The sequence below is a fragment of the Alosa pseudoharengus genome, unplaced genomic scaffold, assembly GCF_046254945.1.
Source record: "Alosa pseudoharengus isolate Yale_2024_CS ecotype anadromous, Long Island Sound unplaced genomic scaffold, YU_APseudo_1.1 YU_APseudo_1.1_scf_4, whole genome shotgun sequence".
Lineage (NCBI taxonomy): Eukaryota > Metazoa > Chordata > Actinopteri > Clupeiformes > Clupeidae > Alosa > Alosa pseudoharengus.
Genome location: NW_027468774.1, coordinates 23476000 through 23503176, shown reverse-complemented (window position 1 = coordinate 23503176; position 27177 = coordinate 23476000). Strand labels below are relative to the sequence as shown.

The 27177-nt window shown below is 45.9% G+C and overlaps 1 protein-coding gene across 1 annotated transcript in view; it reads left to right on the top strand.

Annotated features, from left to right (window-relative positions):
- Positions 1-27177, top strand: part of LOC143102034 (myosin-10-like) — a 72536-nt gene that overhangs the window by 22486 nt on the left and 22873 nt on the right. The window contains exons 4-15 of the mRNA XM_076265390.1: positions 12025-12052; positions 14737-14839; positions 15404-15433; positions 20202-20294; positions 21243-21306; positions 22253-22351; positions 22695-22838; positions 23145-23240; positions 24103-24221; positions 24662-24814; positions 24941-25114; positions 25541-25714. Of these exons, the coding sequence (XP_076121505.1) occupies positions 12025-12052; positions 14737-14839; positions 15404-15433; positions 20202-20294; positions 21243-21306; positions 22253-22351; positions 22695-22838; positions 23145-23240; positions 24103-24221; positions 24662-24814; positions 24941-25114; positions 25541-25714 (1277 nt within the window). The remainder of the gene's footprint in view (positions 1-12024; positions 12053-14736; positions 14840-15403; positions 15434-20201; positions 20295-21242; positions 21307-22252; positions 22352-22694; positions 22839-23144; positions 23241-24102; positions 24222-24661; positions 24815-24940; positions 25115-25540; positions 25715-27177) is intronic.

Genomic DNA, 27177 nt, shown 5'->3' with positions numbered 1-27177 from the left:
GTTGCAGTTATCTCCCACAGGAACACACACTCTCCCTCTCCCATGCACACTCCGCCCAGGTTGACCTGGTGTTGGCTGCTTTATGGGCTTTGACAGGCTCTCTAGTGGCCTGGCTCTCAGACACTCTTAGTGTGTTTAGGCTGGAGAATGGGAGGCCTGTTTCCATCGCCTCAGGCTACAAGCAAACAATCAGTTAGTTGTAATTGGTAAGTGTATAGGATGTGGAACCAGGAATCTGTATTTTTTTGTAATTGAGTGAAGTGTGTGTGTGTGTGTGTGAGACCACGTTTCTGTGGCTCTTTGATGGAAAGCACATGGCCCCAATCTTGAAACTCTTGGTGTGAAAACCACTCCCATGTACTCAAGGCCAAGACAGGAGAGAGTTAATCGAGCTCTTGGGATTCATAAATCTGTGTGTGTGTGTGTGTATGTGTGTGTGTGTGTGTGAGAGAGAGAGAGGGTTATACTACCATTGCTTCCATGTTCTTGCCCTGCCCCACTAGTCCGCCTGCCATTAACACACCCAGAAACACGACACCTAACTGCTGTGGCACCCAGGCCCTTGCTGTCTATGGGTCATTGTGTCTGAGCCCCTACCCCAGTCCTCATCCATAAGCTCGCTCCAGGCCAGTTGCCGTGGCCAGGATTCCAGGGTTGCCCCCCACTCCCCTCTGTGACATCAGTGGAATGTACCACACCCCACACCCCTGTATCGGTGGGGAGAGACGGGGGGGGGGGCGAGACAACAGGAACGATGACGACTCAGATTCCCTTGGTTGCACTGGCAACAGGTCTCCATGCCAACCAGCACCAGCTTTGTCTTTCTGTGCTGTGCTTCTTGGGGGTATTCCAGGAACGTGGTTTTGTGATGAACCAGAATAGCCCTATGGGCTCATTCTCTTAGCAAAACAAAGCCATCGGACTGGTCTATCAAAGATCCTCTGCTTCTGTTACCACTTACCGGTACTCTGAGTTAACTTCATGGTTTGTCACTAAGCCATGTTCCTGGAATACGTTCTATATATATATGCAGTCTATGCTGGAATACATTGATTGTCTAGAATTTTTTTTGTCCTACTGGAGGATGTTTTTGTAGAGGACGCATCCATAAAGCTGCTCATACAAGTAGCCTCACTGAATGGTGACAATGCAGCTCTACTGGTTGACAGCTTAATCGATGCAGGATGAATGTCTTCATACACAGACGGTAAGGCTGGGAGCGTTTATGCCCTCCACGGCAGCCAAAGGATGTTGTTAAAGGTGACATTGACACTGTGCAGGACCTGCTGTCGGCCATGAACGTAATCTCTCTCTCTCTCTCTCTCTCTCTCTCTCTCTCTCTCACACACACACACACACACACACACACACATACACAAAAACAGTCTTCCCACTGTCGGGGAGAAAGGACCTGACAGACTCCAGACGGGGGAGGGGGGAGGGGCCATAGGCTGTTGTTTCCGTCGGCGACAAGTGGCTCTGGAGGACAGTGCGATTAACTTTGCCCGTCAGCAGTGGCAGAAACAGGCGTGACGAGGGAGAGCGTTGTAGAGTTGTCTGTCAGGACCCCACTAGGGCCCTTCTTGTTAACCACACCAACCACAAGTCTTCACTGTTGAACTTTATTTCAAAGTCTGTTCATTTGACCTTGCAGAGTAGGCTGTGTTTGTTAGGGGGTGGGGGATAGCTTTGAACGTACTGTTCCCATTACTCAACTTAGGACAATGGTTACCATGACACTGAGCATCGGTATTTGTATTGTCTCTGATGACCTTGTTTCATGTATTTGACGCATTGATACATTTTACTCTGTTATGGAGTTAAATGTGCATTTGAAATGTGAGTTAAAAGGCTACAACACAAACCCTGTAATATTCCAGTTTTGTTTACTTATGTGCTTGTATGGCGGAGGATCTAGTAGCTACTCAGCTATGCGATGTGATAAATTCAACCCATATAATTTATAGGGGTTGGCACCACAATTTCTTCCTGTGTATATATATGTATGGGGTATAGAAGAAAAAGACAGCAACAGATATGTTGAATTCTTTGGGTAGAGGGTGGAGAAGATGAGGAGCAGGAGAAGTGGAGAGAGGGATGGAGAGGAGTGGAGAGAGGGATGAGGAGGGGGCTTGGCGGATGGGTGCAGGTTTTTGGGCTGGCAACGATGGGGTCTGGAATGCCGGGAATGAGCAGATTAAACCGTCTGGGCGGATAAATGATTAGCGCAGCGCAGATCTCCAGCAGCGCTTGAGTGCCCGTACGCCTCCTGCCACACATAGCCTCAACTGTGTGTGTGTGTGTGTGTGTGTGTGGATTTATATGCATGCAATTAAGATGTGAGCATAGCACCTGAATTGAATTAACATATAAATGATGAGGATGTATAAATGACCTGTCTTTGTTGAGTCTCTCTCTCTGTACCACAGTTAGGCTATGCTGAGCTAGGGTTGCACACATTGCGCTGCACTCTATATCTCAATATGACAATCATAATGTTGGACAAAAATAACCACTTTAAACTCTTGAAATCATGTGAAAATGTTATGGTTCTGGAGCAAAGCTCATTTGAAATGGTTTCTCCCCCTAAAACCCCTTTTCATATTTAATAGCATCACATTCCATGTTCCAAATAGTCCCACTGAATCAAAGCTGAGACAATCAGAGGTGGAAAAATCAGACTGTGGCTGAACTTGGGGCTTGTGGGCAGGAAAGGGCTTTTGATTAGGTTATTTTCTACTTTGTTGAACAGTATGAATAATACTTTGTCTCATTGCCACAGTTGGAGAGGAAGGGAATGTGTGTGGCTATGTCTTGCCTTGTGGCTGTCTGAGAGAGAAAGATGGAGAGCACATGTTTGTTTAAAGAACGAGGAGAGAGAGAGTGAAGAGAGGGTGGGAGAATGATGGAAACTCATAAATGGAACAGATTCTCAACAGCAAGCTGATCATGAAGGTTTTTGCAGGTCTTATTTTATTTTGATAGCATTCACAATCAATTACATAATATTCTTAAAATATCAATTGGCCAGTGAGGAGGGCTGAGGCAGAGGGAGTAGAGAACAGATGAACACGCATTCTTTGGCCTGTATCTGTCAATCCGTGGCACACAAGTTGGAAAAAGGTCCTGCATCCCATGATGGGCTATGGTCATGGAGACCATAACAGACATGGGATTAGACATCAGATTAGTCCAACAGGGAGAAGGAGGCATTTGTAATAGTAAGCCTGAATTAATTGTACCAGCATAGAGTCTTGTGACACAGTTTGATTTAGTTGGCGCAAGAGTAAGAGAAAAAAGGAATAATGCTACTCTTTATATGCCCTCAAAACCCAGACAGATTCAGACTCGGACAGACACAAGATGTTGGCCATCCTTGATTTATTATGCTGTGCCATAGTGCATCACGAGACTCAGACTGATGATTTTATAGGGTCCCTCTGCCAAAGAACTCAGTGTTCTGACTCTGTCCGGATCAGCCTGTCATTAGAACAACCAGGACTGTTTTTGAGGTAGTCATTAGGCTACTGTGTAGTGTTGTGAATTTAATGAATTGAATTTTAATGGAATTTAATGAATTGTTAATTGTATTCCAGGCGTATAATGTCTACAATGTCTTCTTAGTTTCTAATTTGATAATGCAATACCATGCAATACCAATTTAGATAGGCTAGTTCTGCATAATCTGCATGGAGCAATGAAGAGTACATAGAGGTTCCGTGGTGGCTGTGGCCTCAGCCCAGGCCCTGTGAGGTCTAGCTGGTTTTCTCTCTAGTGGGTTCCGTGGTCTCTCGCTTTTCAGACGCTGTGCAAGTCGTCTTTGAGTCTCTTCTTTTCTCCGCCGACTTCAGCGCTGTCTTTGTCCCCTTTGACACTGGGCAGCATCTGTGGGCGATTATTAGAGTCAGGAGTGATTGTTCACACTTCATTGCTTCCTGGTAATTCCAGGCATTAGAAGTCAATAGCGGAGCCTGGCGTAGAGCCAGTGGTCTTGTTGTCACACTGAGCTCATTGTGAGGGATGTGGGGTGGATGGCCTCTCCCAGCTCCTCCAACACCCTTCCCTCACCAGCCCTCGCCTCCACCGGGAGAGGCACTGCCATTCTTGGCTCACTGATTTAAGTGTTGCCCAGACATGAAGACATCTACATTTAGGGCTCTATCTTCCGTCCCGGCGCAATTGACTTTGTATACTCGCGCGTTTGTCTTTCCTATTTTGCAGTCAGCGCATATTGGAATTTTCCCTCCACAGGTACATGCCTGTAAATTAGGGAATTCGATTGCGCCCATGGGGGCGGTTCAGCGAAAAGACGGGGCGTGTTCCGGCACAAACGTTCACTGTTGATATTTTGCAGTTTCAGAAAACAATTCCGCCACAGACCAGGAACTCCCTGGTCTAAAGTCTGTGGCGAAAATGCAGATGCTATTTTAAGGGCGCATGCATGACCACAGGCCTGCATGAATGAATGCGTTGCACACCAATCTACAGACACCCCCGTGCACAGACGGAAACATTCAAAGCCTTGATAATATTTGTCCATTTCCCGGTTTTGTTCGTGCATTGGTGACCTAAATATTTAGTAGCCTATATAGTACAACATCTACATGCAATATCTTTACAACAACGCCTAATTATGACCTATTAATCTGGACAACTTTACAGCCCTATAAAGGCTAAAGTTACTTTTAGTTTTGTTCCAATTTACCGTTGTGTAAGGTTTTAAGCACCATAATTTTGCCTACCTTGTTGTAGCCCATCCAAGCTTTGCTATGTTCCCTCCATCCTTTCGTTATTTTCAAAAAACGTTTTATATCCATGATGGCCTTGAAGTCTTGAGTTAGTGAATTAGCTTAAATCAGCTTTTCATGTGCTGTTACCCAGCAACAGATAGTACAAGAAAGCAGCAAGTATGCTTACAATTTCTGTACAATTTCTGTAGTTGCTGCATCCATTCATTGTTATTCTCTCTCCTGCTCAAATAAATGTTGTGCGTGAATTAAGTTGATGATAACGTGTATACAAACTCTGCTTTACAGAAAATATTGTAAATAGTCTACTGTCACGCAGTTAATGGGATACTGTTCAGAGTTGAAAGTTAGGTCAACTTAAACGAAGCCCTTGCTTGGCCGCCTGTGCTGCGCAACGCACACTTAGCTCCTCTCATCTATACAATGTAGTTCCTATTTCTGTAAACCATACATAATTTCAAAGAAAAATATTACCACTCGAGGGAAATCAGTGTGGTGTCCATGTGAAAAAATAGGCATAAATCTAGCGTAGCCTACACATTTTCACGAATCACTGATGTGTTGATGACATAAATTAGGAAATGTTAGAGGACTTAAGGAGACATGATGTTGAACTGCCGATGCCATTTAACCCTAATGCCCCAGCGGCAGCACGGGAGAGAAGAGATTAACTGACAGAAGATATGCATTGTCTATAGAGAGGTAATGTTCGATTACATTGTACATTGCAAATATATCACCATGCATTCATAACCTCGTGATTCAGTGAGAATGATCCCAAAACATCGGAAAGTATGTCTTTGTGACAATTCTGTATTACATTTGGTCAAGATGAAAAATCAATAGCTAACTGTTCCCAACTGAACAGTGATTATAGCGCTGTGAACTCCTGGCTGCGCCTGGCAAATACGCCACCATAATAGCAATCAGCTATGGAACAAGCATGCCTGTTGTTAAAGGGAATGTGAGATGACGCTCTGATTGGTTTATTGCACATTACGCCCAAACCACACCCATGATTAATGTGGCTACTTCAGACAACCCCATTTTAGATTTGCGTCGGGCGCAACAGTCAAATATCCCGCCGGTAAAATAGCATCAGCACCCGAGATCCGCCCACAAAGTGAATTGCGTTTTTTGTGCAAAGACACTTCCGTTTTAGACCATTAAAATAGGGCCCTTAGTCTCTTAAGGTCCCTTTGAGGATGCCTTCATCCTATGTGAGATTCATGTGGGTTGTTAGCACTTTACTCTGCCAGCTGACTCGCATGAATACTTAAATCATGACTCATTTACTCTTTATTTGCATACCAAGTACTGTGTCGGATCCAAGTTAACATTTTCCTTTTCCAATTTTTGTAATTTCTCTTATGTTTGTAATCACTCCAACCATTCTGCTATTAGGACCCCACCCCACCCCACACAGCCTTGTTTGTCTTGGTGCGACATATTGACAACTCCAGTCTGAGCCCATCTCCTCACACGGGGGCCGTGAAGGATTCACTGGCCCATGGAAAATGAGCGCCTTTGATATGCATTTCACAAGGGACCGTGCTAAGCCGGACTGAGCGTGCTCAGTAGCCCTGCCTCTGCTGCAGCTCCTTTGATGGCCCGTTGGGTTTCTGAGGTCCAAAGCTCTCCTGAGAAATGTTTGATTATGGTCTCCCTAGCCAGGACAGAGGACAGAGGGGCTAAACCCATTTTATTTACCACGCCAAGGGTAAGAGCAGTGAGATGAATGGAACACATGACTGAGATTCTTTTTTTTTTTTCAGATTCAATTCTATTGAGGAATTCCATTGAGTAGAGAGGAGGACTGAGAGATGTGATCGATGATGCGGTGGGACAGAGTAAGGAGCATGACTAAGGAGAGGTGGGCGTGGAACGGAATATTATAGCCGGTGTATCCCATAATTCTGAGCGTATGAGTTCACTCCCTCAAAGCGAGCTCAACCTGTCAGGCTGCTGACTAATGAGGTGTCAGTCACCGTGACTGATTGCCGCTCTGACCCCCACAGACAACCATTTTGAAACGTTGCTGGTCAGCTCCCAGTCATTCCGCTGTCATCGGTGGCTCCCAATGCCGCACGCTCCCACTGACCAAAACAGGTCAGTCAGCGATGGGCTCCCAGCCCCCCCCCCCCTCTCCTCTCCTCTCCACAGAGTCGCATTGTTCTTATTCCAGACTTCTGACTGAAGCTGTGAGTCAGTCCGACGCTGTACTGCACTACTGCTGACCTTTGCAGACGCAATACGGTCCACCGTCCAAATTGAAGGATGAACAGACCTGCTGGTCCACTCCATCTCCGTCCTCTGAGAGTAGAGTCAAGGCCGGTCACATAGTCTGAGGCAGAGGGAATGTTTATGAGAGGAGTAGAGTGGACTTATGGTGTGCGCTTGGCTCGTCTGGCTTTGACCTGTGAGCCTCTCTGCAGTCCTGCTGGGCTCATTGTCAAGAGAAGGCGAGCCAGAGCAGCACCATTTACTCAGCTGCTTTTCCCACCGCTGTCATCAAATAGGAGGAATTGGATGCAGTCGGACTGTGTGCGTGTGTGTGTGTGTGTGTGTGTGTGTGTGTGTATGTGTGTGTGTGTGTCTAAATGAGACTGAAAGCAAATGTGTGTTTGGGGAGACAGTGTATGTTGGAGTGTCTGTAGCTCTCTCTGTGTGAGAACACTCTCACTAGTCATTTAAAAAATGATCACTGCTCTGCATGTTTTGGGAAAATGCTTTATACTTCAAATGTACTACAGCTCCTTGCTTAGGAAACAGTGCTTCCTTCATGACAAGTCTATGGCTGGGTCCACTGCATTCCTCTGCCCACTATGAAATGGCACACCTCCTCATCGCTCATTCATACGGTTGCCTCAGCACACTTTGCCATTCACAGGTTTTTCTGCTAAGTCACTCCGAGGTAAAATACAGATTGCTTACTCTGATGACTGCTGCAGTCATTGCTGATCAATAATGCAGTCTTTGGCAGCCAAGTGCCCCTTGTCCTTTTATGCCGTCTACTAGTGTGCGTGTGTGTGCGTGTGTGTGTGTGTGTGTGTGTGTGTGTGTGTGTGCGTGTGTGTGTGTGTGTGTGTGTGTGTGTGTGTGTGTGTGTGTGTGTGTGTGTTTGTGTGTGTGATGTGTGAATGATCGAGATGCATTGCTGTAATAACATCAAGACAGAAAGCCTGAGACAGGTGGGCAGAACTATTAGATGACCTCTCAGAGGGGGGTCATGCTAATGCAGCATACAAACCATTAACCCCCCCTCTCTCTCTTTCACACACACTTTGACATAGACAGAAAGGCAATGGATGAGATGAAAAGGTCACACTGTGGAAGAGCGGCTGGATTGCAGATGGTCTTAACTCTCTTCCTCTCTTTTGTGAAAGAGCTGGAACGTTGCTTGATGGAGTATCCTGTAATATAGCTGATTGGCCATTCTCCAGCATTTCAAAAGGATAATGTATTTTCCCATGTCTGCAAACCCAAACAAATGGCTTGCAACTTGCCACAACACGTTCCCACTGAACACCCACGTGTAAATGGAGAAAGGGCTATTCCTGAACAGGAGGATTCGTCCTGGTGGGGGCAGAATGGATCTGTTTCCCCCACCTCTCTCTCTCTCTCCTTCTCCAGGGTCTCGCTCCTGGCAACACTAACTCCTGGGTAGATTTACGGGCGTCTGAAGGGCTGCCGGTTCAGCAGGCGGCGCGTGCTCTGCTGGAGATGGAGCCTGATTACTACACTCCGACCCCCTGCCACCAAGATCTAGTGGGCGGCCATATTTTAATGTGACACAACAAATTCCTCTCTTCTATAACCAGGGTCCTGAACCCCCAACCTGACCCCCTGCTCTCGTCCCTGTTCCTGCGCAACTGCCGCAGTGGACACTCAAACCACACATGTAACTGACTCCCCTACACACCGCTGGGATTGTTTCCAGAGCTGGAGAGCTTGCGAGGAGGCTTGAACAGACATAAAACAGATGAGGATTCCTCAGTCTAAGAATGCTTTAGATAATTTTTTTTACTATCTTCCTCATGTCGTGCTTTATTTTGTTGAGCATGAGCATGTTCCTCCTACCCCTAAATGGAAATGAGCGTTGCTTACAAGGGGAAGGGATTTTGGGATTTTTCTTGTCGTCTGAAGAATACTCGCCCGTTTTAATCCTAACTCGAGTCCATTTATGTTTCTACCATAAAACATGCCCATTCATGCCCAATTAAAACCTGGTGCCTTGCTTGACTCCACTAAGCAGCTGGGATGACCAATTTCCACACGTCAACTTCGGTCAACCCCTCACCCCCACCTCAACTGAAGCTGTATCAGAGATGACGTCGACTTATCTGTGTCTCCAGTCTCCAAATATATACCCCTGACTGGTAATATGGTCCCCTACATAAAACCAAACTGACACCCACCCAGGGCTCAGGTTGTTTTCTTTGGCCACCTTTCTGCTATCAGCGACTTATCAGCCACAGCCAAGAAACATGTCTCATTCCACCCAGGTTCTAAGGGGGTCTCAGGCTTGGACATGCTCCATATAAAGACAGCTTTGCGGTGTTGAAACGCCACAGTGCAGGTTCCAGAGGGTCTCAGGCTCGGTCCTGCTCCTTATAAAGACAGCTTTGTGGTGTTGAAACGGCACACTGCCAGGGCCAACTTTTGTCCCTCTTGTGAGATTCCTTGCTTGTGGGCGCTCTGTGCAGAGACTGTGCCACCTCTTCACATATCTGTCATCTGCTCGGCCCCGTCATCCTCTCGCCTGCCCGGAGGAATATACAGCATACAATTCCCCTCGTATACTTGACCTCATATAGTACCTACAGGATAAGATCATTTGGTATAGTTGGCTGTTGACCTTGGCTCAGAGGTAGCACAGAGCTGGGGATTTCCAGACCAATCAGAGGTGGTGGTCTATGTCTAGGGACCAGCTGTCTTTCTGTTTGACTTATTCCCTGGAGACGTGAAAGTATGACTCCTGCTTGCACTGATAGCGAACTGTTACGATCACTACAACTGATTATAATTGTTAAAGTATATACTTATTATTAACAACTAACAGCTACTATAATTTGCCAGTAGTGGACAGTGCAGTAGTTGAGTGGTTGTTGCCAGTCACCATCAGTAGTCTTGTAGATGTGCAGAACAGTGGATCTGTGGCACAGTACAGAAGCAGTGAGACTCAGACTCCTCCATCTGTCCTGTCCCGCGGCCCCTGTGGCAGGACTGCATATCCTTCTCATTGATTGGATCAGGTGTCACTGGCATAGAGTGAGAGGAAGAGAGATGGAAAGAGAGGCCAAGGGCCGGAGAGAGAGAGAGATCTGTGTGTGTGTTCGTGTGTGTGTGTGTGTGTGTGTGTGTGTGTGTGTGTGTGTGTGTGTGCTTAATGGTTCTCTCAAATGACCCTGCTTTAGCTCATTTACAAGCACTAGTGTCCTTGATTTTTAAAAAATAATTTTCTATGCATCCCCTTGACAGACACACAGACAAACAGCTCTGAAAGTACATGTAAGCTTAATACTCTTTTAACCTGATTCCTCTACTGCGTGCACTGGATTAAACTACAGAGTGTGTGTGTTTGTGTGTGTGTGTGTCTGTGTGTGTGTGTGTGCGTGTGTGTGCGTGTGTGTGTGTGTGTGTGTGTGTGTGTGTGTGTGTGTGTGTGTGTGTGTCTGTGTGCTGGGAGGGGGGCAGCCTTCCACTCCTCTCCATTTATTTATCTGTTTTAATGAGGGTCATAACGAAAAAGTGAATTATCTCAGAGTTTAGTGAGTGGTGTGTGTGGATGGACAGGATCTGATCTGATCTGTTCCAAGCTGCTGAGGAGGACCTTACACACTAAAGGCTAGCTTTTACACTAGCTGTGTGCTGGTGAGATATCCAACAGGCTTCAGTTTGAACTCTGAGCCCTGGTCTTTCTGTTTACTAAACTTTCCAGTGATGGGATTACAGGCTTTGGAGCGACTTTGTGCGGACTGATTTTCTTTAATTGACCCCGATGCTGTGGAAGGGTTCGTCCCTCCGTAGGCAGAGGCATATTATTTCAACCATGCAGCCACTTCATAGCGGGATTCAAACAGACACTTATAGTACTTCTAACCCTGTTTGTGTCATTAATAGCTTCAGCAAACTTAAAAGCACTAAAATCCCAGTTACAAATAGTAAAACATTTTAAAATGTAGGCTATGCTCAGGCACCAGATCGTTCCACCTGTTTAAGTGCAATGGGGTAATTCAACTTGAACAGTGAAAGAATCAGAATCATTTCTGTAAATGTACATACTGCGTACTTCTTATGGTAATTTGTGATTTTTGTACCCATGTGTACCCTGTGTGTGTGTCTTTGGTCTGTATGCAGTGTATCCATTGTTTATCCTTGAATGATTAGAATTCAATGAAAGCCTGTCTAGAGGCCTTTTGCTTATCACCAGGTGTGAAACGTTAATGTTTGTAGAAACAGCATGTGTCCAGGCCTCTGAAGAAACTTCCCAGGAAAGGGGGTAGTTTTAATTAAAAGACAATAGAAGCTGACCAGACTTGATGGCACCAAAAGGCTACATTCCCTTCCACCACACCTTTACATTGCATATTCATACTAGAGGTCACTCCTTCTCTTTGTGTGTAACTTAAATATGGTAGACTTGTTTTTGTATAGTCAGAGAATACTGGTGAAACCCATGATGGGGTGACACAAACATGCATCTCTCCCTTGAGGGGCACTGGCCCCTCATTGAAAAGAATAAAAGCCTGGATCCTGATATTCCATCGTCCTGACTGAGTCTTAAGAGAAATATGGTAGTACAAATATGCTATCAACAGTCATACAGTATAGGCGTGGCTTTTAGGCATTTGCTCCAAAGAGGTGCAAGGAATGGCCTCATAGTGTTCTTCTGTGTTTGTGGATATTGGAGGGGGCTTTTTGTTCTTATAGCACAGCGAGGGTAGAGATCACTCATTCAGAGAATAGTTCTGACCTGAAATAGTGTTAAGGTGGTAGCCTGTTTGATAAAAATTATAGACTCACTAAACTTAATCAGAATTGTGTCCACTTTAGACTGGTGGGGTTATTCATCCAGCACTTGATTTTAATCATTGTAATCCATCGTCTTCAACATTAAGAGAATAAAACCCAAGTAAAGCATGCAGCTTCCTAAATGAAGATTTCCATGAAATGATGCACATAATGACTTTATCTTTAATCTAGGCCTACATCCATTTCTTGCAAGGAAATTGGTCAAAGTGCTAACTGCTTCTTTTCTCTGTTTCCTTCACAGATCGAGAGGACCAATCCATCCTGTGCACGTGAGTACCAACAGCTCATTGTCACTCCAATCCATCTGTTTTAGTGCTACAGGGACTACAATCATTGTGTGGTCTTCTTCACACCACAAAATTAATATTGCTTTTTGCCCTTTGTTCGTCGAATAACATCCATACTTAATTGAGTTTGCCCCTCAGTGACTTGTAAATTGCCAATCGATCTGCCGCTGATCTAAAATACTTTTTGGACATAGAACTAATATTAGAATGTTTGGGGATGAACTGAATGAGTGATCTGGAGCCCTATACATTACAAGTCACACCCTGTGCATTGTCTGGTCTTACTCCTGTCCTCTCTTCAACAACACATGGCGTTTTCTGTGAGATTTGTGTGCCTGGATGAGAATATCTGCCTCCCTTAAGCAGTTAACAGCTATCCCAGAGACTCCCACACTATGCTCCCCCAACAGGCCTCCTACACAGACCGCCTGTGGTGAGAGGCGCTGGGGATGCAAAGATGCTGGCCAGCCTTGCTATTACTAGCGCTCGTTGCCAATACTGGAGCCTGTGACATATAAGCAGCTTTATGAGCTGGATAATAAACCTGTCTGTGGTTCGTGGCTTGGAGCTGGGTTGTGTAGCGTCGGGCCATCCTAGAAGAGGAAAAACATAGAAAAACATCCCACTGCGGCTTGTGAGATTAAGGTGTGAGGATGTAACCGCAGCTTATGCCTGGGAGCTGCCAGGTCTGTTGGTAGTCGCCTGGCTGCGTCTGCTTTCCATGCTCAGATTCTAACTGCGAAGGCCGCTGAGATAAGTAGTGAAGTTGTTTACAAGCGGCATGCTTAAACCTCCTGGCAGCACTTTGGTCTGTGGGGGGCCTAATACAGACACATAGCTGACCTCTGCCCTGCGGAATCTCCCACCTGAAGGCCGGGAGAAGCGCTGACGCACATGCCAGCCCAGTACGATGTTCATAAACATTCCAATCATCAGACCACACGATGCTCAGAGCAAACAAATTTCAGACACTGACGTCGCTGTCAGTGGAGATTGTAAAGGGACCGCAAATAAAAAGCTATCGTGTTCTCTGCAAAGACTGCATCCATCACTGAACAATGAGCAAGGGTTCATTTGTTCATTCAATGTTTTCTCTCTCAGGTAGATGGCTAGGCAGGGCTGCAATGCCACCAAGGAATGAGCTTGAGCTTGATTGCCCTCCCTTTTCCTCTGTTGGTGGTGTGGTCTCATACCATACTTATGATCAAGACTGTCCTATCTTGGCTAAATAGGGTTGTCACCAACATGAGAGCGACTGGCACCTGGTTATCACTGTACTCAGACAGAGAGACTCAGAGGAGAGCATGCCCTACTTTGGCATTCTAGAATATAACTTATCTTTTCACCAGCTTACACAGACCAGGGACAGCCAGCATACTGTGAGCATACTGTGTTTTTATATTTTTAACATTTATGTCACATTTTAAATTGGTTAACATCAGAAAAAACTCCTGTTTTTCCACCAAATTCAAACTCATCAGACTTGACTGGGCCTACAACTAAAAAAAAAGCTTTCACATCAATCAGAGAGATTGAACTGCCATTTTTCCACCAGCTGGTTTCAAAAGGATACGGGTCCAACTCAGGCTCTGTTGTAGGAGCAAAGCGCCCTCAGTAGGATCAATCCTTGGAGGACAGCGGAGCCTTGAGTGTCAGTTGCATCTCCCATCGCACAAATCCTCATAGGAAGTGCTTCACTCTTGCCCATGCCTTCGACCAGTTCAACTAAATTGTTGACTAATTCGCCGACTTGAATGCAAAACAAAACAAACAAAACCTTTCCTGCTTCATGGGGACATGAGAGACAAAGGATGTCTTGTGAATCTGCCTGGGCCTGGAGCAGTGGTGGAGCTTGCTGTGAGCTGCAGCCCAGTGGCGAAGGCATCTCTGTCTCTGTGGCACTCCTAATGGCAGGCTGCAGTAAAGCCACCGGTATGCGCTGGATAGGGGGAGACCCAGAGGAAACGACTGGGCTGGCGGAGTTGCAGAGCTGGTCCCCACTGGGGCTGTCATTAGCCCAGGGCCCAAAAAAAGGCCCGCTTCTGCTGCTGCTGCTGCTCCAGATCGATCTGCCCCGAACCTGGAGCCGTGCCCAGCCTAACCACCAGACCAGCCCAGCCCAGACTTGAGTAGACCCAGTCCAGTGAGCAGAGTGTGGCCATGTTCTGTGCTCAGCTCTCTGATATCACTTAATCTCTCTTCTTTTCCAGCCGTGAGACCAGTTGAGGATTTCATTATTAGTATTTCAGTGTTTGTTTATGTGTCTAGTGTTGTAGGCATGATGTCCCATACTTCCCCATGACAATGAAATGATAAATGTGTGTGTGTGTGTGTGTGTGTGTGTGTGTGTGTGTGTGTGTGTGTGTGTTTGTGTGTGTGCGTGTGCATGGTGAGGGAACAGCAAACCACCCGCTGTGATGGGTGGTTATGTGGTCATGCACTTATTTGTGTCTTTATGAGTTAGTGAGGGAGCCTGTCTTTTGCTCTTTACTACAGACCTGTGCTACACAAACCAGTGTGTTAAACACAGCAGTCGGCCGCCGCAGGAAATGTGCCATTTTTATCAGATTGGGGCTTGTCTGTTTGTTGTGTTTCTTTTTTGGAGAGGAGAGTTGCATGTTATTTCTTGTGTGTGTGTGTGTGTGTGTGTGTGTGTCTTAATGAAGGGGCGAGTCTGGAGCAGGTAAGACGGAGAACACCAAAAAGGTCATCCAGTACCTGGCCCATGTCGCCTCCTCGCACAAAGGACGAAAAGACCACAACATTCCTGTGAGTGCACACACACACACACACACACACATGGACACGGACACAAATGGACACAAACACACGCACACATGCAAACACACACACACACACACATGGACACGGACACAAATGGACACAAACACACGCACACATGCAAACACACACACACACACACACACACACACACACTACACATGCAAACAATACAGAGACAAATAAATATATTTTAACATAATTATATGTTTATGTAGTTGCCTTGTTTTATTTAGTGGATGAAAACCTACCCTAGCATTAATACATGCCATGGCAAGGCCTTTGATAGCATTGCTTTAATAGACTTCTTATTTCACATTCTCTCAGATGGTCACCACTCTAGATCCGTGGAGTTCAGTGCCTGTCTCAGTTGTGTGTGTGTGTGTGTGTGTGTGTGTGTGTGTGTGGTGAAGTTAAAAGTGACATTGAGGATAACTGGTGGTATTGTGTATGTGTGTGTGTGTGTGTGTGTGGGTGTGTGTGTATATCTGAGCTGTAAATACTGTGAGGTTTCTCTTAATGCTTTGCATTTGTTTATCCGTAACAAAACAGCCTGATTCGCCTAAGCCAATGAAGTTCCAGGCAAGTGACCCTCTGCTTCCTCCCCAGTCCCCTGTGCTGGTGCTCTCTGCTGTCTGTCTGCATGTGGCATGTGCTAACTCTGGTGCTCTCATCTGTACACATACAGTGTTTGTCTCTCAGCCATCTAATGAACTTGTTTTATGCCTTTTAATTAAAAATCTGTTATTTGCAAACAAACTTTTTGGTAAAGTTGTATGATCGTTATTATTATTATTAGATATAGATGTATGAATAAATAGTATTGCTATGATTGCTCTTTTATTGTGTTGTGTTTGATGATAACCTCTGCCTTTGGCCGATGGCGTGCTGCTGGCAGCCACCAGGCAGAGGACAGACGCACAGCCAAGATTTAGTAGCGCAGCCAGCACTCATGATTGAGGATAACCTTTGCTGTTTCCTTTGGCACTGATTTCAGATTTGTCCAGAGAGACTTTTTCATTTGTGCCAAGAAAATCACAACACCGGCAGTTTCTCACATGGAAGGATGTGATGAGAAAACAAACAGCCAGTAGTAGTACAATAAAACCCTGCTAATGATAGCATCAATATTTACACACTTCTCTTCACACTAAAGCCCTCACCTCAGCTGCTGGTGCTCTCTCTCTCTCTCTCTTTGGGGCTTGGTGGTCCCCTCTCGATGTGACTGCTGCTTTTTAACCATTGCTATCTTTTTAATGTGTAGATAGCATGCATGAGTGTCACTATGTAGGCTAACAACATGTTGTCCCTACGTAACAAAGCAAGCAAACATTGCTTGCATTTTTAAAAGACAGAGGATATCTGTTTAGGGAGCAACATAACCATAAGTGATGGTGTAACACCAAATGCCAACAGCATGTTGATTTTTTCCCTCACACACTGGTTCTAACTGATCTTTCTGAGCTGAACCTGAACCTGTTGCCAGTGGCTTGTCCACCATAATCAGGAATACTTTTGGTCATTTTCCATATAATGCCCATAACTAAAGCACAAATTAGTGTCTTCTCAGAATAATATTTGCCTTGTTTACACAGTTGTGTATCTGTGCAAGGGACACATGAATACTGTTTGCTTTCAAGGGACCTGGACCTCACACATGGTGCAAGGGTTTATCACATTATTCTTCCATAATAACTCGGAACATTCTGGAAATCGATGCTCCAGGCAGCCCCCTAGGGGGGCGATCTCCTGGCGTGGCATAATTCAGCGCCTGCCTCTGAGCAGCCCGGCCCCTGAAATCCTCCCCTCCTCTCCCCATCCAGTGATCTGACATGAAAGCATTCCTCCTGAGTCTGATTCCTGTCAGCGCTCTCTGCTGGAACAGGGTGTTTTTTTATATTTCATCATTTTTGTCCTCTCGCTAACTCGAAGCTGATGAAGATCGGGGGTTCTACAGTATCATAATATGGAGCCTTGGTGCGGTGTGTGTGCATTTGTATAAGACTTACCTTGGCCTCATCGCGTGCGTGTGTGTGTGTGTGTGTGAGTGCACTCTGGTTGTCTGGAGGTCTGTCTGTTTGCTGGGTTAAGTTGTATGTTACACTCTGCACCTGGGGCCCGAAAGAGAGCCCAAGACCACACAACCCCACCCCCCCTACCCACCCAGCCTCGTCTCAGGGCTCCCTACCTGCATCCAATTAAAGCTGGCTGTGTGCGTGCGCTGGTTGCAGAGGAATGCGCTGGGCGGAGAGGAAGAGCAGCAAGGGCCAGAGGAAGAACAGGAACACAAAGGTGGAGGGAGGAAGCGATCTGCAGCCCAAACACTAACAGGGTTACAGCAACAGTAGCCTGGGGCAAGGCAAAGCAGGACAAGAGAGGCAGCCCTTTCTTTATATTAATCAGGTTGAGAGGGGTAGAGTACCATTAGTGGGGGGGTCGGTGTCACTCTTGTGGACCGGCTTGTGTACTCTCATGTGCTGCAGCGTTCCTGTGGAAGGACATGGAGCTATCTTCTTCATATCATGAACCTGTTGTCTGACACCGTTGAATAGGGAACTGATTTTTGCTGTGTACCAGAAAAAATTCTGGGACAGGGCCTCCTGCTGCATGTTAGAAATGGTCCAGTTCTTAAGCACACAGTTCTGCTTTCCCACCTCTCCTTTCTTTCTTTCTCTCTCTCTCTCTCTCTCTCTCTCTCTGTACCCTTTTACATTCCCCCCCTCCTTCCTCTCCCACTATTGCCCTATCTAGGGCTGGCCCACATTTTGGCTGCAGGGCCCCGCTGCACTGGTTGCCATTTTGCCACTCTTGAGTGGGTGAAACCGGAGAGAGCGCCTCCGTCCCTCAGAGGCCCCCACAAACTAGGCCTGCTGTTATGTGGCCGCCAGCGCTATTTCTGGCCTTCCGGGCCCTTTCCCTGCTTCGAGTGGCTGGAGCGCGGTCCTTGAAATCCCAAAGACAGAGTAATGTCGCTCTTCGGTGCTGATGGTCTCTTTAGGAGTGCCCTACCCAACCCTGGAGACACAAGAGACGAGAGGAGAGTGGAGAGAGAGGAGACAGTTGGGAAGATTGACGAGAGAGAGAGAGAGAGAGAAGCAGATAGAGAGAGAGAATGAATAGAAGTCTGAAAGACACGGTAGAGAAACAGAAGCAACCAGAGAAGCTCCTCACAGCCACAGGAATGTGTGGAGAAGGGAGAGGCTGGCACCGACTGCCCACGTTTAACGACCTCTGTCAGCCCCAGCCACCTCCATCCCGCCATTTTCCAATGATTACAATAAAAGTTAAAGATCTGGTTTTCTCAACTCCACCTCCACGATACCGGAAAAAGGGGCCAAGCCAAGAACACATTGTGTGAAGCATGCTCAGAGCAACAAAGAAAAGCTGTATCAAATACAGTGATTTATGTATTAATGTTATGGTTTGTTGTTTCAAAGGGAACAGTCATGACAAAGCATTAGCTTATCAGAATACACAGAGGCAATAATAACCTTTGCTGTATATTGTCCAGGTCAGTAAGTTTTCCTGAGCAGACTTGGTTTATTTGTTGGCAGGCTAAACAATTAAAGCAGTGTTTTCCATGTCATCCTGACCCGGGTCATGTTTGTCATGTAGCACTCAGACTGCACAGGCACTGCTGCAGAGATGTTTGTGTTGTCTCGGCTGCGCTTTCTGAATGTGTGCTGTATATTTATTCTCCAGAATGTTCTGTAAGTAATCAGCAATCTTGATTAATTTACACCACCCACATCTGTTGATCTGTTTACCTGTCATCGCCTCTCGACCATGGAGTTGAACTGTCTTAAAGGGATAAATCCACCATTTGGGGAATTACACTCATTTTCCACCTCCCCTTAAGTTAAACAATTGATTTTTACCTTTCTCAAGTTCATTCAACCGTTCTCTGAGTCTAGCGATTCCACTTTTAGCTCCAGCCTAGCATAGATCATTGAATCATATTAGACCATTAGCATCTTGCCTGCTAGCATCATGTTTAAGTGACTAAGATTTCCGGTAATTTTCCTTTTTAAAACTTGTCTCTTCTCAAGTTAGAAAGTGTAATAAGACTAATAGAAAATGAAACGTGGCGATTTTCTAGGCTTATTTGACATGGAACTATACTCTCATTCAGGCGTTATAATCCAGTCACTAACCAATTTGTCTGCTGCTGCTCAACCTTGTGGCTGGAAGTTAGCCTACGGGGACTGTTTTCAGGTGCTGCATGATATCATTGTGCTGCTGCGCCCATGGTGTTCCTTGATTATTACACTGGAATGAGAGTATAGTTCCATGTCAAATCAGCCTAGAAAATCGGCACATTTAATTTTCCATTGGTCTTATTACAATTTCTAACTTGAGAGGAGACAAGTTTTAAATAGGAAAATTACCAGAAACTTAGTCACTTTTAAACGAGATGCTAATGAGCTAATCCGATTCAATGATCTATGCTAGGCTGGAGCTAAAAGTGGTATCGCCAGACTCAGGGAACGGCTGGATGAACTGGAGAAAGGTAAAAATCAATTGTTTAACTTAAGGGGAGGTGGAAAATTAGTGTAATTCGCCAAATGGTGGAATATCCCTTTAACATATAACACTGTAACACAATCATGTCGCTTGAACTAAATGCTGAATTTTGCAGGTAAACGGTTTAACACAGCATAGAGATATGTTGGAAGGCACTGAAGTCTTTGCCATGACCTCGCTCTGTCAAGTCTATGATTAATTTAGTGTGTCTACATTCTCAGTTAATGCAGCTTTGATATGATAATGATGTGATAAATGAGTGATGTTAGATATGCCCTTCCAGTTTTACATGTTTTCTTTTATATAACATATCTGCTGTGTCTTCACATTGATGCATTGATTTTGCTAGTGTTTTTTTAATAGCTTTTTATAGTCAATATCAGTATTTCACTTATAACAGACTATGGACAATTCTTTTGAACAGTTGAGCAAAGCCATATGGTTTTTATTCCTACATTTTTTTAAGTGTTTATTTTGGCTTTATTGAATTCTTCCACTTGGGAGATGCACAACCTGGAACACAGAAATACTTATTGGCACAACTGATCCATAGCAGATCACTTTCAACATTTTGACCTTCCTAAAATGGTGTTACCCCATCCATCTTCTCTCTGTCCTACATGTTCTTTGACTTAATTTCTGTTCATGGTCCTAAAAGGACTTCCTTCTTCATCTGGTTTAACTAGTGTTGTATTTCTCATTTCCCACCCAGCAGTCTCACATTGTGTGGAGCTCTAGGCTGTAGCGATAGGAACAATATTGATCATAATAGGAACTGACATCTTTGTTTTCCTTTTTCTTCTCTCTTTTTTGTTCTTCCTCACAGGGCGAACTGGAGCGGCAGCTTCTGCAAGCCAATCCCATTCTCGAGTCCTTTGGGAATGCCAAGACGGTGAAAAACGACAACTCATCACGTTTCGTAAGCACATTCTCCAGACTTTGCAAGTCACAGGATAGATTGTCAGTGGTCAGGTACAAACTGTAGTGGAATCTGATGACCACACTCTTGAGCTGAATGCTACTTGAGGTGGTGGCAAAAAATACACCTGTCACTACTGATGACCAACTCCACCTTCTCCCTACCGTCTCCCTCAATAAAGCACAGGAGAGATTTAGAATACAAACACAGTTGAGCGTGCTGTATCCAAAGATATGCTCTGTATGTTTGGTCATTTATGAAACGGGTGGGAAGCTCTCTTGTAGGGTCTGACATATTTAGCTTAGCACTTACACTGAGCAGGAACCCTGCAAGAAGAATGTGCCTTTGCTCATTCCTCACAGAGGTGATACCGTCTCCTCTCCTAACACGTCAGCTCAGGCAGTGAGATGGCGTCATCGCCCCTTTCTCTTATGTGTACATATCAGTGAAAGATGCCTGGGGGTTAGTCAATGCGGTGAGTTTACCCAGATGGCAGAGTGCCGAATACCACACGAGGGTGGCGCTGCCCACGTCTGTACCTGCTCCCCCATCCCCATAATATGTCACCACTCCCAGAGCCCCCCCCCCCGGCTTAGATGCCACGCATTCCTGGCACAGCGTGTTTTTTATCCATAAATAGGCATCGCGGGACCAGCTTTTTCCCCTGTGGACTCTGAAACCCAGCCACATGGGCCGATCTGAGGACGATGGTTCCCAGCCTGATTAAAACCAGACTGTGTGTGTGTGTGTGTGTGTGTGTATGAGTGAGAGTGTGTGAGTGAGAGTGTGCATGTGACTGACAGCAGGCCCTCTTGTTGCTCAGTCTTCCATAATGTTCTCAGCACCAGAGGGGATGGCATTTAAGACATTACCACTAACTAGGCTGGTATGATAAGTTCACCAGCACAGTGGCTACCGCTAACCGATCTTTATTTCTGCTCCCCACAGGGAAAATTCATCAGAATCAACTTTGATGTCACCGGCTACATTGTCGGAGCCAACATCGAGACCTGTATCCTTCAGGGGAGGAAGGGTCATGGAGGAGAAGAGGGAGGCACAGGAGGAGACTGGGGACAGGAGTTTGTATTTGTCAGTGTGGAATAGAGCAGAGGGAGAGGGAGGGAAACGGAGTAGGAGGGGGAGGAGAAGGAGGAGGAGGGAGGTGAGCGATAGGGAGGAGGGATATGAGTTAGGGGAGCAGAGCAGGTAAAGTAAAGGAGGGAGGGAGTGGAGGAGACGGACAGGGAGAGGAGGAGATAGATAGTGTTTGTGGAGGCAGCACAGGGTGGTGTTTGTAGAGGGTGGGTTGGGGGTTGGGTGAGGGGGATAGAGAGCGCGGGGATGTGGTTTGGCGGACGGCGTCTCCAGAGTTTATGCATCACCGCAGGAATGCGGCCCTCGCGGGGACCCGAGCGGCCCTCGGTGAGATGGCGTCCGCCTCCCGCTCCTGTGTTTGCTCTTGCGTTCCTTCACCAAAAGCAGAGCACCTCTCTGCACTTTTCCCCTCTGCAGGGGTAGCGAATGGCACAGACCTTTCTGTCTCAGATTACCGTTTTTGGTCCCCCCGCTACAGGATTAAGAGTTTTCGCAACACTTGGCAGAGACGGCCCTGTGTGATTTACTAGCTGGAGTGATGTGTGGTTTTATGAGATCTTTTTTTCTCCACCCAAGCGGAAAGAGCGCTGTGCTCATTGTTGTGTAGATTTGCTTTGGGATGCACATCAGCCTGCAATGTTCTAATAGTAACCACACTGTCCTAATATGTCCAGGCCACTCTATTTCCCAAAGATGGAGTTTCCCAGGTCTCCTAGTGCCTAACCTCAGGCCGCAGTAAGCACTTTGTCCCCCTTTTTCCAACACATAGAGAAGTTCTTAGACGTCAAAAAATCTGGAACTATTTCTCTGGTCAAAGGTTCACGCATACAGCACCGTCACTGTTCCTTAACTGGTTTGAACAGACCTTCTGGAAAAATCCAGAGCCATACGCCAGGCCAAAGATGAGCGGACGTTCCACATCTTCTACCAGCTGCTTGCTGGAGCAGGGGAGCATCTGAAATGTGAGTGGCTGCTTTTGTCATGTCAATGGAGTCATCTCAAGCATCCCCCCAGAGAAAACAGGACACTCACATTTTATGGATCCTCAGACAGAATTGGGGGGGGGGGGGGGGTATTTGAAATGCACAGCTGTGTGTTTTCTGTAGTTGTTATAGATATGTGTTGGAGAGCAGTCTTTTTACTGTTACGTTCCAGTAAAATGTTCCAGTTCATTTGATAGGATCACAGCTTTGGCCCGCGGGCCCCGACCATGTTTTCATGTCATTCCTGACCCGGGTCGTGTGGTGTACAGTTGCACGGTTCCTTTTGGAATTCATGGCTCTTGTCTGTGTCATCCGATTCCAGCTGACCTGCTCTTAGAGGGCTTCAATAGCTACCGCTTCCTCTCCAACGGCAACGTTCCCATTCCCGGCCAGCAGGACAAGGACAACTTCCAGGAGACCATGGAGGCCATGCACATCATGACGTTCAATCACGAGGAGATCCTGGGTCAGAGTGCACAAACATATACTGACTTCATCTTACACTATGAACACACACACGCGCACACACACACACACACACACACACACACACACATACTGTATGCACACACACGATCACATTGGAGATTATGCTAACCATAAAGGTGTATCTTTTTTATTTTTATTCTTTATTTTTGATTTTTTGAGCTTAAATTGATTTTCTCTGTGAATGAATGGCACATGTTTAGTATTGTGCAAAGCCCAACCGTAAAAAAGTGCATTCACACACTTCACATCATCCCATCATAACGATCACTCTTTTCTTTTGCAGCCATGCTTAAGGTGGTCTCAGCAGTGCTGCAGTTTGGCAACGTTGTCTTTAAGAAGGAGAGGAACACAGACCAGGCCTCCATGCCCGAGAACACAGGTGAGCTCTGGCCTGACTCCTAATCTGTATATTAATCAAATGAGCCACTGGTTCAGATCCAAGTCAAACATCAATACTGTAATTAATGCTCAGGTTAATGTTCAAAATGGCATCACCAGACCCAGTGGATTGTGCATGTTTTGATTGAATGAAAGCCATGTACATAAAAATCGACTTCTGTGGCGACAAATGCCATTCACAGTCTGCAAAACACTTGGCAGTAAAATATTTCACAGCATGCTCTACATTTTCATCCAGGGCTGTGAGGAAAATAAAGGGACTGTTTTAACAGATGTTTGGCTGAGGCCCTCAATGCATGGGTGGTCAGATATGCCAGTGTTTACCTTTAGAGGAAAAGAAACAAAGACCGGCGAAATTAAGGAACAGAAGTCGATGAACCTTACAAAATGGTGTATGCCTTTACACACTATTTCCTCTCTGTGCGCTGCTGTGCTTGGAAATGCTCAGGTGCATAACGTGGAGGAGGCGCTGGGGGTATTAGCTGGGCCCTACTGCTCAGTCACTCTTCATTTGTAGTCGGAGCTCTTTGGTGGGTTAAAGGGCCCAGTAATGAACAGAACCAGTCAACCAAAATTACCTGTTTTATCAGATTTTTCGTTTCAGCCATTTTAGAAAAAAAAAAGCAAAGTTGAGATAGATTTTAACCTATTTCGATCTAGAGGAGACAAGCAAGTTTTCTCCTGACTGACTTTAATTTATGAATTTTGCATGCATAGAAGAATTCCAAGCATAGAACCAAAGCGCGCGACACGGTTTTTACGGCAGTTGGCTGACTCGATCACACACAAGGCGTTTCCCCTGGGTGGTCCATTGACATGACCCTGTCTCCATCCCTATTCAGCTGCTCAGAAGCTCTGTCACCTGCTGGGCATGAACGTCATGGAGTTCACCCGTGCCATTCTGAGTCCACGCATCAAGGTTGGCAGGGACTACGTGCAGAAAGCCCAGACCAAAGAGCAGGTACTCTCCCACGTGCCATAGCGCACACGCAAGCTCTTTTCAGAAGATGCTCATATGTTCCCTGTCCGAGTACATTGGGCCAATAAACACAACTTATATGACATTGTTCCACAGACGTATCCACTTGCACAAAGAATAGCACAAAAACTACAAGATGAATAATGACCTTACATTAGTGAGTTGTTATTTTGATAGAAGAAGGTTGAATGCTTTTCAGCCCTGTAGTCTGTTTGGACACTATGCATTCTTATGGAGTTAAATGCCTTTGTGTTTTGCATTGCATAGCATAGCATTGGACTTTGTACCAGATATTGTGCCAATGACTGCATATATTTTCACACTGTCACTGGTTTGTGCATTTGCACAGTAAGTCAGTGCTCTTCCCCTGCATGTGTCTCCTCTGTGCCCTTCATCCTCCTCATCCTCCCTGTGTACGTCAGGCTGACTTTGCTGTGGAGGCCCTGGCCAAGGCCACCTACGAGCGTCTGTTCCGCTGGCTGGTGCACCGCATCAACAAGGCCCTGGACCGCACCAAACGCCAGGGGGCCTCCTTCATCGGCATCCTGGACATCGCCGGCTTTGAGATCTTTGAGGTGGGTTCATTCCCAATGACAAAATTCTACAAGCACAGGCGCAAATAGCTGTGGTACTGTAGGACAACAGCTGTCATTTTCAGTTTATATTCATCTGTCTCCCTGTTGGGTGTGTTTCTTCTACAGCTGAATTCTTTTGAGCAGCTGTGCATCAACTACACCAACGAGAAGCTGCAGCAGCTCTTCAACCACACCATGTTCATCCTGGAGCAGGAGGAGTACCAGAGGGAGGGCATCGAGTGGAGCTTCATCGACTTTGGCCTGGACCTGCAGCCCTGCATCGACCTCATTGAGAGGCCGGTCAGTACGCCAGTCCAAGTGTGCGCAGGATTACAGCATCAGTTATTTTATGTAAAAGTCGGTGTTGAGAGCAGTTTGCTGAGCACAGTGCATTTTCAAATGCAAGGTCAGGCATTTATTTCAGTGTTGGAAGTAATTTGCTGAACTAGGGTTTCAAGTCTTGTACCATCTTCTTGAAAATATGCTCTATTTACAAATGTGATGGAAATTCATCTATAAGAAACGTATATTTATATGCATATACAGTATAAAAAGGAGACTATTTGGCTTTACATATTGAAGCATGCCCACTAAACAGAACATATTTCATTTTGTGGAAGTTCAGTTTTGCTTATCCAGTTAAATAAGTACTGAATGATACTGTATCATACTGAAACAATGTGTTATGGCCATTTGATCACACATGTTGTCATCATCCTCATGCAGAACAACCCCCCAGGAGTGCTGGCCCTGCTGGACGAGGAGTGTTGGTTCCCGAAGGCCACAGACAAGACGTTTGTGGACAAGGTGCTGCAGGAGCAGGGGACCCACTCCAAATTTCAGAAGCCACGCCAGCTTAAGGACAAGGCCGACTTCTGCATCATTCACTACGCCGGACGGGTACGTTTCGCCCGTCTGCCCCAGCCTCGGTCTCACCTCCATCTCCACGCCTCACCCACACCTCCACCCTTGCTCCCACAGCTCAGATGATGCTAAATAAATCATTAGAGTCTGATCAGGTTGTTTGTCCCAGAAGATCTTGTACTGTAGCTTTGGGAATAGAAAACAAACAGATAGCTCGTTTTTGGTTACTGGATTGATAAGGGATGTTTTGAAAAGATTGTTGTTAGACAGTTTTCAAACAAAAGCTGATATTGTAGCAAAATCTTTTTAAGTATTTTTGTTTTGCCAGTAAGCACCATGTCCTTAGAAGACTCCTCCGTGAACCCTGAACTTTTTAACTTTCTATTTTTGTTTCAAAAATAAAACCTTTGCTTCAGTGCTTGCTTGTAATGTTACCATCTAACCAACCTTTTTGTCTGTTCTGGTTAGAGTCTTTTATTTGATTTTTATGGCTGTTGCTTGTTACTTGTTGCCATGGATGTGGATTTTTGGAACGCCGAGATCACTCTGTTCACACAAAAGCCCATTTGTGTGGCAGAAAACCACATCTGGTTCCCATTAATGGGAGGGGGGATGTAATGTTACATAAAAAGGAGGAATTTTCAACTCTACGCTCGGCTTGGTGGGCCAACAGCATTGGGTGTGCAGACATATGGGGAGCAGGATTTTCACATTAGCACTTATGTCATGTCTACCTCCGAGAGGGTCCCGACACAGGTCAGAGTTCACTTGGATGTTTATCCAGCACCTCCTACTGAAAGATGGGCCAGCATGATAACACTAAGCACCTGAAATTGCTTTCTGATAAACCTCGGCCAATCTCAGCCTGGACAGCACTGTGAGATCAGATTGGACAAGATTATGATGAAGTAGGGCTTTGGGTTGGAGGGGGGGGAACATAAGCTCGCTCGACGTTCTCAAGCCTGCACAAGACCAACTGAAAACACGGAGTCTGCCAGAGTAAATCACCAGGCCTGTCTAAGGTCAGCGCTGGGTGTTAGTGGAGAGTCAACCTCCCCAAAGAGCCAGCACAGACGGAGGATGGAGCCTAGTAAACAGAGCTGCAGATTGTCTCCACAAAGGACAGAGAGAGAGAGACGTCAGGACATCTAGCTCATTTACATTTAACAATACTCAGCGGGTTAAAGTGGGCCAGTGCCCGCCTGTAACTCAGGCTGGAAGAAAAACAGTTTCGGGGTGCAGCTTCCTTTGAGTGCACAGACATGCAGTGTTGTGGGGCCGACTCAGAACTGGCCAGAGTTGGAGGGGCTTTCCCCCCGCTGAGTTGGGGGGTCAGTTCTTTCAGGGACATTTCCTTTCCTCTGTCAGTTTTGCCCAGGGGTCACACTTTCAAGGGTTCAGACTCCTGTTCTCCACAAAGCCAGGTTGTTTTTAAGGCTACTTACAAAACTTCCTATGCGGTATTACATTACTAATTATGTGTAATCCTAGTGGTCTAG